Below are 14,081 nucleotides of genomic sequence, written 5' to 3'. Positions count from 1 at the left end.
TATCTTGGATCCACGGCGGTCAATGGTACCTCGTGACCTCCGTACTATGGTCGACAACTACCCTGGATGTTCGATACACCCAAAACCACTTAAGCTCTGGCCTGAACTTAAGATTTCACCAGTTAACCCGTTTACCAGGTTACCAGTTTACCAGGTTGCGCGCGCTCACAACCTTCTCTCTTTCACACTACAGGCATTCAACTCCGCAAGACATTACAATACAAATACAACACAAAACACCGCAATCTGTTCACGCATGACCCTTTTTATACTCACTCTCCGATACTGCTGCTTTTCTCGCACCGCCTGCACCTTTCGGCACACGATTCTTCCGCTGCTCGTCTCTCGGCGTCTCGGGCCTTGGGGTAAACTAACCTCTCTAGATTACCTTCCTCAAGAAGATAACCATCCTCACTCTGCTACCAACTGCTAACGCGGGATTACTGGTTACTAATTATCTTACCAAATCCCATTTCCTGTCGACTGAATCGTTGGTACCTGTCTTGAGTAAAAGGTAATCTCGCAGTAAACAATCAATTTAAGAACTTACACCACTCTAAATGACCACTGACCAAAATTAAGTTTTAAAGATTTAATATAAAGTCAAAGATAACTGAAGATACAAACTTCTCAAAATGAGATTCAAGAGGTAGATCGGTATCACTATGAACATGAACTTTTTGAATAGTCTGAGTCTGAAAAACAGAATAATCAGTACAAGTTCGAAAACCATCAGGGTTGCCAAAATGGATACAAGTTGCAACCTCAAAGTCATTACAGAAAAGAAAATTAAGGTTAGTCTGTCCCTACACTACACTAAATGACATCCCTACTTAACAAGATCTTTACCCTCTAGGTGTCAGCCGTGGTGATTTCCTAAGAAGATCACGCACTTCTCTTTGTCTCTTCTCTGATAATGGGTCTCTCCTGATCAGCCTATCTGCCTACCCATCCGCTTCCTTAGGCTCCCAAAATCATCTGCTCTGCTCTCCTCCCGGGTCACTTTCCCTAATACCAAATCACATTTCCAATAGAAACGCCCCTTGGGACGCCCCTCACGTGGTACATCTTTCCGCGGCAAACTCCATGATGGTACTCTTGAAGACCCTCGTTATAGTTGACCTTGGTTCCCAGGCTCCTTCTTCCGTGCGCTGATACCCCCTGAAATTCCTGGAAACTCCTACAGGCCTGCGCAAGGCGCCACTGAACAAAGTCCCTTTCATTCGAGCTGATTAGGACCCTCGCACCTGCATACAGCTCGTCCTGCAGTGGGCCTCAAATTCCAGACTTCACCATATCTTAGGTCATAAAACACTCTCAGAGCTCCATACTGGACACCTCACGACCTCTCCTCTAACGAGCACATGACGATTTAAACTACATGACATTATCTGTTCTGGCCTACTTGATTTACATGCAGCAGGTTCCTGCACTCTTAAAACGTTAACTTGATTTAAACAGCAAACATTCTTAACTAGCATACGTTTCTAAAATAACACATCTATAAAGCATATACTTTTAACCCTAAGTTCAATAGTACATTTTGAAAGAACCATGTCAACTTTATCTCACATTACTTTAGCAGCACGTTCAGGTTTGCTGTGAATTGCCCTAAGGCCTACACATAATACTGGAATCCAAAGTTACATTTAATTTGGACATGACTCTTTTTAACATGAGAACATGAGGTTTTCACATATATTCCAACATTTCTACATTTAATTTCACACCGTTATAATTATAGTTACTCTACTTAACATTCTATACGTTTCACTACTGAATACAAACCACTCTGTATATTTCACTCCTGGATATAAAATACTCGTGTGCAAAACATGTTTAAACTAACTACGTGCTTGTAAATATGGCGTACTTATACATTTTTTTTCAAACTCGTGCTCTCTCAATAATGAAAGGGCGAGTTCACCTCACCATGATTTAAACTTGGGATCAGCATCTCGCACCAGATGCCATTATCGAGCACAAAACTCTTGAGCCACCGTACTGGCACAGCAAGTACAAAGTCCAACTTGGCATGTGAAGGATTCTGGACATCCCCACCCTTTGCTTTCTTTTAATAGGTGGTAGAATCCATCAAAGCACTGTTGGCTGAATTTGGTTCCTTTGACCATTGCATTGTATTTATAAAGCTGTAAGCTCTGTCACGCTGTAGTTTGGCAGTTGAAATCGAGGTAGATTCCAGCGATGTGGGCCATTCACAAGGGGCTGCGCTCTTGACTGGGCTGTACCGCGCCAGAATTTCAGATTTGAATTTTAAGTTATATTGAGACAGAGAAAGTGCTTCCTCATTAGGTGCTTTATTTAATCAGTGTTTTACAATGTGAGCCTGATAGCCTGGCACTTTGCCAAAAAGAAAAAGATTTGTTTTTTGTCTGCTACATCTGAAATTCCATCTGTTGGTGATAAAGTCAAGAGGGGGCAATGATCACCCCCATGGTACGCCAGATAGGACCCTTTTGGTTTGAGGGCTTGACTGACCCCATCCCGAATTTCTGGTTGTGATTGTTGAATGAATTTTCGGTCAAGCCTGCGAGAGTGCATTATACAAGACACTATTGTTTATAAAAAAGGGCTTTGAGCCCGCAATTGCTTACCATTTGTTGGCTTCAGTGTCACTCTTTTTACAGCCTCCTAGTTGGCTGGAGCATGCCAAGTGTCCCTTCTTTTCTTTTCTGTGGAGCACAGACCAAGCACAGGTTGATTCAACTTCATCTGTGCCTGTCCGCTGCTCCCGACGTGATTGAGGTACCTTTTCTTCCTCTCCTCCCCCCCATTCTCCCTTACCCTGTCTGGTTCTTCCTCATTTTGTTTACTCTATAACCCCTCCTTCCGTTGTCCGTTATTGCTGCTCCCTCCCCCCTCTGTTGCTTCCATCACCCTCCGTGGGCTGCTGTGCAACATGTCTTAAAACATTGACAAAGCCAACAGAACTTGCATAGGCAAGGCCCATTGGCTTTGCCAATGCTTATTGTGGTGTGCGTGCATTTATCCCAGGAGGTGATCCCTTTGGGTTCAGTGTGTTACAGAGCAACCCCTTTAGCCTCCTTTTCTGAATGTCGTGGTCTAATGGTGTCAGAAGTAGTTGAGGGGTCTGCAACTGACTGGCTCCCTTAATTGATGAATGCATTGCGAGTCCAGTGTTTGCCAAGGACATGAATGCAGAGTGCCAGAGTTTTAGTTCCACGTGTTTCTCAAGCTGACTTGTCACTTGTCTCCATTATTTTTTTTAAGGCCAAGGAAGGTTTGAGGTTGGCATGTAATTCGCTAGAATATCTGGATTACGTTCTTCATGAGCAGTGTCATCTGGCAAAAGCAATTTCCCTTGCCTTTTAGAAACCCCAGTAGGATGCTGTGTTCTGTAAGATGCACTCTGGGGGTACAGATTCCATCACGCTGCGACAGATGTCTAGCTTTCCCGTTTCTTTCGGCCGGCATCAATGTTCGGTTTGGTAAGGTTCAAAAATGTTTTAGAGCTCCGTCATCTGCTTGTGTTTCACTTACCTACAACTGGCTTTCCAGACCATCTGTACCCCGATTTCAGCCCCCCTAGAACTGTCCTGTGAAGCAGATGTGATCAGTGTCCGATTCAGCGAGCTTGTGGATTCACAATGGATTTTTATTTTTTTTAGAGAGTTTTATATGGCGGGTAAGTGACCTCGGAGCTCTGAACAGTGGGATTTGTTTTGTTTTTTGTACAAAGCTTAGCTAGGTAAAGCAGGTTCGTTTAAGAGAAAGGGGGTTGGTATCACAACCAACAACTGTCAGAAAGCAGTGGTGAGTAGCGTGATAGAAATGTCCAGTACATTATAGCTTAAGAGTCACAAAGATGGAAGAGCGAGAAGCATCTCAACATTGTGGTCCCCCAGGCTGGGAGGTGAAGCACATGCTTCGAAGACTGTTGCTTTTGGGCCCACCATGTTCTCACTGGCAGTGCAATGCATTTTACAGGGAATAAGAAAGACATGACGGAGAGAGAGGTCTCAAATAAAGTAACAGAAGTTTTTCTAGAGAAGTTTTTATGTTAGAATCTTAATATGAATACAATGAATGAAGTAACTAATTGAAAAAGATATCTCGAGTCCGAATTCTGGCTTTGTGAGTGCAGCTACAATAGCTTAGGGACTGATCTCTAGGTGTCCTGTGTCTACCGCCATAGATCTGATCGAGAAAGCTTTTCTGGAGACACAGTGTCCTATGCATGCATCTGTCTTGTGTTCGAGGCTGTCTCTTCTCAGACACCAGTGCTGATATCGGATAATTCCTATTATCTGGGTAGAAGCTATTTTTCCAGACCTTCAATTTCATGAAATGGTTTTCCGTCTCTTTTAAAGGCTGGCTGTTTTAGAGCGAACATGGCTGTGGCTATGTAACTGATGCCTTTCCCTGGTGTATCAATGATGCCTTGATCCTGAGCTTTCCTGACATAATTCCTGTAAAGCCCCTGGACAGAAATAGACCATTCACAAGCCGCTTCCTCGCCTGCTTACATGACATGTGCCGTCCCCCAAGGCTTCCGAAGCGAAAGGGAATTAAGTGATCTTGAGGCTCCTGACATCTTGTGCGGGGCATCCGGCCACTTCCCTGGTAATCTCTGGTTCCTGGATTGATGCCGCGCCACTGACACAGCTGGAGAAAGAGCTGTCATGGCGCTTTCGCCCCTTGTTCCACTGCCATGTATCAATCTGTGCAATATTTACACCAGGAAGACGTACAAGAACTGGAAATGAACATTGCAGCTGCACTTGACATGTTGGCCGACGTCTTGTATAATGTACTGAAAGGCAAACCACGTTTCCAGTCCTTGGCAGCAGAGCTGTCTGCCTCAGGTTTACTTGGTTGTGTCCCCAGTGGATGCTGTTGCACACATGATGCTGTAAAGGCAGCCAAGACTAACACTCGAGCCTAGATTCAGGACCTTTGATTGGCTGGGGCAGTCTGGAAGGGAGGGAGGTGGTGGTGATCGCTGAGGAGAGAAGCTGTTGAACATTTGTACTCTGAGATTCAAGGATGCCCATTCTCTTTTGAGTGCTCAAAGTTCCCTAGAAAAGATGGCCGGTAATAACTACATCCGGCCACGCTGAGAATGAGCTTCCGCCTGCATGGTGTCCTGTTACTGCTCCTGGGACACAAGGGTGAAGGGGAGATGCTTCTGAAGCATGTGATTCAGTTATTCTAATTCCCATGATTCTTTTATGAATCGGATGGGAGGGGGGCGGGGGACGCTCTTTTCCCTTTGGCAGTCCTGCCAAGTGTCACGCAACAGGTGTGACACTCACGCATTTCAATACTGTGATCCGCATCATCGCACTGAAATGCATTGTCACGCATTTTGCCACCACTGTGCCAGGCGCACCACCAGCGGCTCCTGTGCCCGGGTTCTCTGCTGCTCGACTTGTGCTGCTTGCTGCTGAGCCCAAGTTCCTAAATAGTTAAACGATCTGCTCGAGCTGTGGAGTGGCTGAGAGCGCTACAATGTATCTGCACTGCCCAGGCTGCTTGTTGTGTTCATTGCCTGGGAAACAAATAAATACGGCGCCGGCGGCTCGGGGTTTAGCGGCTGGGGGTTTAGCGGCTTACTCATCACACACTGCAGGGGGAGGGAGGGGATGCCCGCTCAGCAGATGATAGTACTGCCAATCACCGGCGTGGCACCATGGGGGCCAGGATAATAATCTGGATGTGCCGGCATAGAGTGCCGTCCCTTCCAGACTCGAGGAAGTAGGCAGAAGCGGCGGGGAAATCTAGTGCAGGCAGGAGACTTGGACTCTCTCATGTTCCCATTGGCCGCCCGCCGCAGCGCGGCAAGAGGTGGCATGAAAATCCTCCATTGCGGCGGGCGGGCAGCCAGCTGCACCCCGCAAAACAGTGAAGTAAGTCTCTTTTTAAAGTGACATAAAACTGTTAGTACCTTCTCTATTTCGTAAGTACGTGTCTCAATGGACACCTTAGCATCAAAATAAACAATTATAGCTGTCAGAGATCACACAAAATCTTGAACGCAATCTGTAAAGATAATCTTCTTTAATATCTTTTGCAGCCAGCCGACACGTGTTTCGTCACATAATAGTGCGACTCCTCAGGGCTGTGCAATTCAATCGAGAGAAAAAAAGTCGCTTGGCCGGTGATAATTCCAACCCGGCTGGGCTCTAGACCAAACGAAGCGAGTCGGTTACAAAGTTGGATGAACCGGGTTCCGATGAAGACTCGAGTGTGAGTAGTTCCTAATTTACATCTAATGCAGTGTTGTAATATTTCCGAACTCCGGATGCGGTCCGCATCCGGAGCACGGTGCGACGCTCGGCGTTTAGAGGCAGCCCGCGAGGTACCGGAAGATTACAATTCGGTCACGTATCGAAGGAAGCGCACCCACTTCCACCCCACATTATCGCGGCTGCTAGCCATCCCCACAGAACAGATTCATCATTTACTAGCCTCAAGAATTGTATTCTTTGCAACACGACGTTTCGGAAATATTACAACACTGCATTAGATGGAGAAGGAATTACTCCCTTGTTGTGTGCAATAGGCATCCTGCTTCTATGTTCATACACGTTTGTTCTTTGAATAGACGTTTTGAGGGGTTATAGGGCTTATCCCCTCGCTTACATGCACCAACACCTACTGCTGATAATCTTACCAATCTGGCGTCGACAGTAGCTGAGCGCCCATCCCCTTTATTCTGAAAACCCTTGTTTTTGCTATATAAAACTGTTAGTAATAGCGGAGTATGCGCTGATCTCTTAGTTCACGGTGCAAACAAGTTAACTGTGAAGCATATGGCTAGTACCGAGACATTTAGGTAGTGAGTCCGGGAGCTCTCTGTCAGACTCACAGTTATAGGCGAGTGCCGGGGGACAGGTCCATAGGCTGCAGCCCGCTCGTGGCCTGAGCGGACAGCAGTTGAATTTCAGATTAGTGGCTCACTTGCCTGCAATGAGCTCGGCGTGGTAAAGTGTGTCCGGTCAAACCTAGCCAGGCCCACCGCGGGCGGCGGCTGACTGAGCACGGAATGCGGCGGCCATTTTCAACAGAGCTGCTCATAGCAGAGACTGTCAACGGGCACAGAGAGAGAGGCGAGGAGTCAGGCAGCAGTGTAGTTGCTCCCGCTGGCGCCGGCTGTTGCTGCTAAAGTAAGTGTGCCTACAGTGAGAGGCATGAAATAATTCGCTGGCACGCTGGCAGTGTAAAGCTTAATTCCAAAGGGCCTGCAGGACACACGACTCCAACTCGCACCCAAACACACGTGATGTACACATTTAGCCTAACATGCACAGACTGCAGTGCTGTACAGTACTATCTACTAAAATTCTTACACAGACTGTCAACTCAGTCGACCTTTCCAGGCAGTGCAGGATGTGCATGACCTGTACTATGTATTCTCTGCCTGCCGGCATGATGAAAGGAATAGTGGTCGGAGTGAGAGTAAATTGGAAAGTCAAACAACACCTTACCTTCGTTCAAAGTGTACCACGACCTGTGCCTGAAGCCGGTTCCAGCCCTGTGTCTGCAGACGGTGTGGCTTTTCGTTAAACAAAATAATGCGCACATTATATGACAAAAATGTCCGTGAGATAGTGGCAGCCACGTGTTAACCTACAAATGCGCTTTTTATTGTTTAGAGCACGATCAGCTGCCTGCCGTTCAAATTTTAGGACTCAGATTCACCGGTATTGGACATGATAACAAGGATGTTTAATTGGAAAATGTCCTAAATACTGAATGAAACCCAGCCTCCAATGCAGAGGTACTAGCAATCGCCGCTGTCCGGTAGGAGGCCTGAATCTGCAGGATGGAAGCAAATTTCATATGCCCACCTCTCCACGTGTTGGAGGGAGGGCGCTTCTCAGCCCCCCTCACCTGACCTAGAAAACATAATCTGCCCGCTTGTGAGGGTGCGAGTTGCCGAGGCACACTTGCGGGTCCTGCCAAGGTCACCGAGCCACAGTTACTGAACTCCACACTGCTAGCTCTCAGGCTCCTCTGCCTCGGCCCAGAGACCCTCATGCCTGAGGCCAGCAAGCTGTGAACTGCTCTGAGGCATGATTTGCGGCGAGTTAGAACTGTCCTGTGCTTCAAGACAGTGAGAGACAGCCTCTGATAGTGCCCCTGCCTACCGTACAGTGGAAGCCTAAGTAGCATAGTAACCAGAGGAAAGTAGGGTTGCCACCTTTTACAAATACATACCTGCCATTTGTTCACCTTGCTTTAAGATTTAAGAGCCAAACATGATATACAATGTTATAAAAATTGTATTTATAACGTTTATTCGTTTTTATAAATCACCTTTCTGTATGTTTACTTTAATTAGTAGCATTGATCATTAAGTTGGCAGCTCCAGAACATTGCAAAGTGATTTCTTATTCTTGTTTTTACTGTTTAAGGTATGTACTATTCGAGGGGAAAAAACGCTTTAGGTGCTTTTCACAATTTTTGCAAAGGCAATAAAATACTCCTCATCCCAATAAAAAGACAACCAGGTGCAACTCTACTGGTAAGTGGCCTGTTCCGGAGGACATACTAGTGAACTGCTGCAGTTAATAAAGTCAATAATCCACAGAGGCCAGCCCAGCCCTGGTCAGACACAGATGTTTATTACTGGGAGGATTATGAATGTGCAGACTGAGAAGAATTTGCTACAGCATTTGAGCCAGACCAGGCGGTCACATATTATTATTAAAAACTTAGGCTATTTATGAGATGACGTGTGTCCGAAGGTGGCTTTGAGGGTCACATGGCATAGTAGGGAGGATACAGTTTTTGTGCTGTTTGTGTTTGTTCGTTCTGAAGCTTCTCAGCACAGTTTGATCAGTTCATATAGAGGGACGATGAGATACGTGGTTCTGCTTAAGCCAACCCATGGTAGATCTATCCTGTTTTTGTGTTTGGTGAGGCTCTTTTGCAGGCACTATGGCCTCTCACATCCTGTGTGGTACAGAGGGCCCTCATTGCCCTTCCAGTTCTAGGGCTTTACAGCAGTTGTAAGATCTTAGAGTTTCTCGTTGCTCAAATGGGTGTAATTTCTGATATTTATTTGTTGCTGTCGTCTTGCGAGAAAGTGTCACTCAGTCGTTGAAATGTCACTCATATTTACACTGAAATGATGAAACTGTCACACATAGCAATCTGAAACCTTGGCAGCTATGCTTTGGTTGTGGAGTCCAGCATTATGTTTACAAGCGTACCAGAGTAGACTCATGCAGGCAGCGTGTCTCAGACGCAGGATCGAGAATTCGGGGGCCTTGCTTCAGGTAAAATAATAGCTCTCAGTCCCCTATGTGTCTTCCAAGTGATGGGGCTTCAGGGATAGAGGCTGTCTGCAGCCTGCCACGCCTCTGAAAGGAAGCGGTGAGAGAGGCTGTGCGTCTTTGCTCGTGGAGCAGGGACTAGCACGGAGGCCAGGGCTGGAGGTCTAACTCCAAAGTCTGTCAGGGTTCAGGATTTCACTACTTTTCCCCCCTAAACTTAAGAATGTAAATTAGAATCTTTGTGCACTTGCGTGTGTTTGGTCTTAGATTGTTACGTTTACCCCCACTTAGCATAGCAAGCTATTCTGACCCTAGTGAATGCGCATGCCTCTTCACAGCCCACCTGATGTCTTCCCATGATGACTTTGGATGGGAACTGTTCTTTTTAGGGCCTGTTCCATAGCACTTTCTTCTTGCACAGTGATTCGTGTTTCCTTCTCCTTTTTTTAGGCGATTGTTCCCTGTTGGTTTCCCAGCACATATTTCTTGTGATTTAAGAATTGGTCTTAAGGGAGTGGGTGAAGCTGGCCGCTGATTGGCTGCTGTGAAGTCACTCACTTTTATCACATGCTCTCCTGTGGATAAACGGAATTAGTGCATCACTACATCAATGTTCATTACCGATCATTAACATCTAACTCAACCTAACCTTCCACCCCTCTGCAAGCAGACACTGCAGAGCCGCCATTTCCATGACTCCACCCATCTCCTGACATGGCATCAATCCCCTGTACGTCTGATGTCTGCAGCACTTCTGTGTTTCTGTCCAAGGGGGAAATGTGTGCCACCCAGAGTCGTCTGCGCACACAATGTTCTGTGTTGCCTTGTCACGAGCTGTGCTTCGCTGGAGGAACCTGTGCGGGGCATGGGTGGGAGGGGGGCAGGGTGGAGACAGCGAGCTTATCGCCAGGGGGAGGTTTACAGCGGCGCCCTGCCAAGTCAGAACCTTTCAGAAAGAAACCATTCTCCTCGTCGTCCCCAGGGGACGTGTTGTGTCTTCTGGCATCCTCAGTGCTACAACTGGCTCGTACCCCCATGGCGATGTGACTGACAAGCCCATACCTTTCCCCCTCCCCCGGTGGTATATCCTGAGCTTACCCCCATGACGGCGTGTCCTGACCCTACCCGTGTGGCAGTGTCGCCGTAGCTTATTCCCCACAGCCCGTCATCCTGCCCTGCTGGCTGTTGTGACCTGGGCCTAATCACCAACCCCCTCCCTGGCCTGAGCACACCTCCCTCCTTGACCTGAGCACACCTCCCTCCCTGGCGGTGTGTCCGGAGTTGGTTACTCCCACCTGCAGTGAGCTGGTACCGGGTGGGCCTGACCCTGGCAGGACGTCTCAAACGCCACTTCCGACAGCACTATCTGAGCCTGTCTCCTGACACTGTAACCTGAGCCCACGTCCCTTATGAGCATCTACCCCTCGGGCAGGGTCCATGGTTTCTCCTGGTTGTGCATTTTTGGCATTGGTAAGTGTTGTACATAAATTAAGTAAGCAGCAGGACACGTCTTCCAGTAGTTAAGTTGGATTTATTAAGTTACAAGGAATAAGATAAGACAGCAGAGCACAAAGCCTCACAGCTGACCAGACCAACTGCCAAAGCTAGAATCCCAACACACCAGATAGAACACAGCTAGGTAAGAAGATAGAAACACAAAGAAAGGACTAAAGAAACCAAGAAGCCATATAAAGCTAAGTATGAATTTACAACACATCTTCCCCCCTTACAGTTGTAAATTGTCGAATGTTAGTCTTTTTGGTCTAGTCCTTACGCAGCTGCCCCTCAGAGTGCTGTTTTCCCTCAGGGTTGTCTCTTCTTAGAGTACATGGACCTGAGACCGTATCTACGTCATTCATTCACTGCTGTGAAATAACATGCTTGCAGTAATAGTTCTCCCCACTAATCACTTTGCAAGTGATATCGGCTTTAGTATTAGAACGTCGAAAATCTGTCTCTAAGTGATGTTGGGATCCTAGTCCCGAACAAGTATTGGCAATGCCAAACTGTCTCACCCACCTTGACAAATTTATTATGTCATCAATGTTAAGATCAGCGCCATGAGACCCTCGCGGGTATGTAGTGCGCTTTACGATTGATTGATTGATTGATTGATGATCAGTGTTGTAGTTTCACACTTTCCAATGTAGATTTTCTAGTAACCACTAGGTGGCACTGGAATGCCGCAAACTGGTGGTTCGGTTTTCTTTGATGAAATGCTGCATTCAGCCCAGCACGAATGACATACAAATACCCACAGTGAAACTAAACAGGGCTTGTGGGCCGGTCAAACACAGAAAAAGAGAAAAGCAACAAATACGTGCAAGGCAATTCAGGATGGCGCGCACACTATCCAATCCTGAGCAAGGATTGAATGTGTGGAGTATTGTAAACAAATCTGTCTCCAAAGTTGTCTGTGGCGAAACTGCAAAATTGGGATGGGCTGCTTGTTCCAGCCTCATTTTAGTCTACATCGTGCTTGCATTCAGTCAGTCTTGACACATGCACTCCCGACAAAGGACCAGTTTCTTGGTTTTTAAGTCTTTGCTTTCATGGAAGGCGGCCCATGTCCTGTGATGCAACCTTGCTGCTCTGATCGTCAGAATCAAAATGAGTGCTATTGTCCATTTATTTTACTAACATTGGCATAGGGTCATCTGCAGGGGTCTATCTGTTGCTAATTCAATCGCACCAGGGTCTGAGGGCCCCGCTGCGCACTATTATAGAATTTATTTATATCAAACCATTTTCATTAATGTCATCAGGGCCCATGAAACCCTGGCAGCACGACTGGCGGTGCCCACGCCCTGTTGCTCCATCCCACCGTGGCTTTCTACGTAATTTAATGAAAACAGCGTGCTTTATTTTCCGCACTGCTGTCAGGATAGGGGCAGTTCATTGCTAGACTTTGTAGGCCATCATTTGGTGACTGGGCAGTCATGGACCTCGAATCATTAAAAGTCAGTTTCTCAAAACAAACCCATGGAACTCGGGCTTCTCTAATGAGGACCTCGGGACATCTTTCAAATGCATCATAATCTATCAATGCAAGCTTTTATGCTGGATAAGAAGAGTTGATCTGTCTGCATCCTGTCGTCCTACCTGCAGAATCCTGGCATGTAGAGAGTAGTTCAGTCCCAAAGACACTTGTAGGATGTGCATCGTGCTCGCAGGGTACCAGTATGCAGGGGGTGGGGCTAGTGTTCTGTGGGCAGATGGTTTGCAGGGGCAGTTTGGCCTCCAGTCCTACACATGCATTCCTCCAGCGAAGTAGTGTGCTGTGTGTGCCTAGAGATTGCGCATGTTTTCGTGTGCGGTTTCTGTTCTCTAACCCTCTGCTTTGTGTGATAGGCGGCAGATTCAAGAAGGAGATAGTAGTGGATGGACAGAGTTATCTGCTACTTATCCGGGACGAAGGGGGCCCTCCAGAGGCTCAGGTGAGTACTACACAGAGTCATCATACACAGTTTGCCAAACCTTTGATTCGGTGGTTGGCCTATTGATCACCTTTGACACTGCGTGGCTTGCAACACTTTTCTGGAGTGGCTAAAGTTAGTGCATGCAACGGTGCCTGTGCTTCACCTATTATAGACTGCCTGTCTCAACACAAAGTGCTTTGTTTACCATATTATATCTTAGTCTGGCGATTTAGTGGGATTGATTGTCAGCAGTTAGAGATCCCACAGGGTTTTTTAAGGTTTGGGTTATCATTTTACTTACCCTGCAGTCGGTCTGTGGTTGAGCATTACTACCATGCAGCAGGGGTCTTTATTGCAGGCCCATAACAGTGGGCGGAGTGTTAAGTTTGTTGTTGATCTGTATGCATGGCAAAAAGTTTATGACCAAATCTAAGTGTAAAAACCCTTCCACAACCCTCCAAACTACCCCCAATTTGTGCGTGCCTGGAACCCCCACGTAGTAACCCTCACCCACTTATCCTCCTAGCCGTAACCATCTCACGGTCCACACTCAACACGTGTTGTTTATTTCCCCTAACACTGATACACCCCAAGACACGAATACTGTGCCACCAAGTATCAGATCCTGTCTGTCACTCACCTTGAAGTGCATTGGCCGCTCCTATTCCAAGAAGTGTAGTGTTGCACCCGGACTACAAAACCCACCAGCTTCAAAAACAGAACAGTAAACCAGGAAGCGAGCAGAAGTAGTGCGCAGCCTGGTGGGAGAAGCAGAGATATGGTAGGCCAAAGACTATCCATGTAGGGAACAGACAGCCAAGGGAGCCTTGAAAGCCAAGCTTACCACACTACCTATTGCTGGCAGTGGAAGCATTCTAGTCCCAACTTTCCACTGCCGGCCCTCTGGTTGTTTTTTGCTTATGGGCCCCAGGTTCAGGCGAATACACACGAGGAGGTTAAGAGATGATGACTTACAGTTTTTACTAGATTCTATTAGAGCATGAGCAGCCCCGTGCTCTCTGCTTGACCTACCTTTCTCTGACCTGATAGGTTGTGGAATGCCCGCCTTTCAAACAACCTCATTTGTTTTCCCACTCTTAAAGATGCAATGGACTTTCTAAACATAGAACTCTCTCTGCACAAAGACCCGTATTTAACAAGTTCAGGCATGTAAGAGCACAGCACTGCTCTTGCCGCCAGCTGGGATTGGTTCATAGAGTGCCTACCTCCTGAGAAATATCTACCGCATAAGTCTGTGTAGCTGAATATTTGCTGTGATGTTCTTTATTGCAAAGCCAGGATATAAACAAAGGGCGTTACTAGTCAATTATGATAATAAGCAGAGCACAACAGTTCATTTTGTCCAAAAATAAGTCTGATTTTCCTTGCATTTTCC

The 14,081-nt window shown here is 46.8% G+C and overlaps 1 protein-coding gene across 4 annotated transcripts in view; it reads left to right on the top strand.

Annotated features, from left to right (window-relative positions):
• Positions 1-14,081, top strand: part of AGAP1 (ArfGAP with GTPase domain, ankyrin repeat and PH domain 1) — a 1,166,515-nt gene that overhangs the window by 521,009 nt on the left and 631,425 nt on the right. For all 4 annotated transcript variants that reach the window (XM_078681380.1, XM_078681378.1, XM_078681379.1 and 1 more), the window contains exon 4: positions 12,618-12,703. In XM_078681380.1, coding sequence (XP_078537506.1) covers positions 12,618-12,703 — 86 coding nt within the window. The remainder of the gene's footprint in view (positions 1-12,617; positions 12,704-14,081) is intronic.

This window comes from Lissotriton helveticus, chromosome 3_1 (genome assembly GCF_964261635.1).
Source record: "Lissotriton helveticus chromosome 3_1, aLisHel1.1, whole genome shotgun sequence".
In the NCBI taxonomy this organism is placed as follows: domain Eukaryota; kingdom Metazoa; phylum Chordata; class Amphibia; order Caudata; family Salamandridae; genus Lissotriton; species Lissotriton helveticus.
This window is presented reverse-complemented; position numbering and strand designations above follow the sequence as displayed.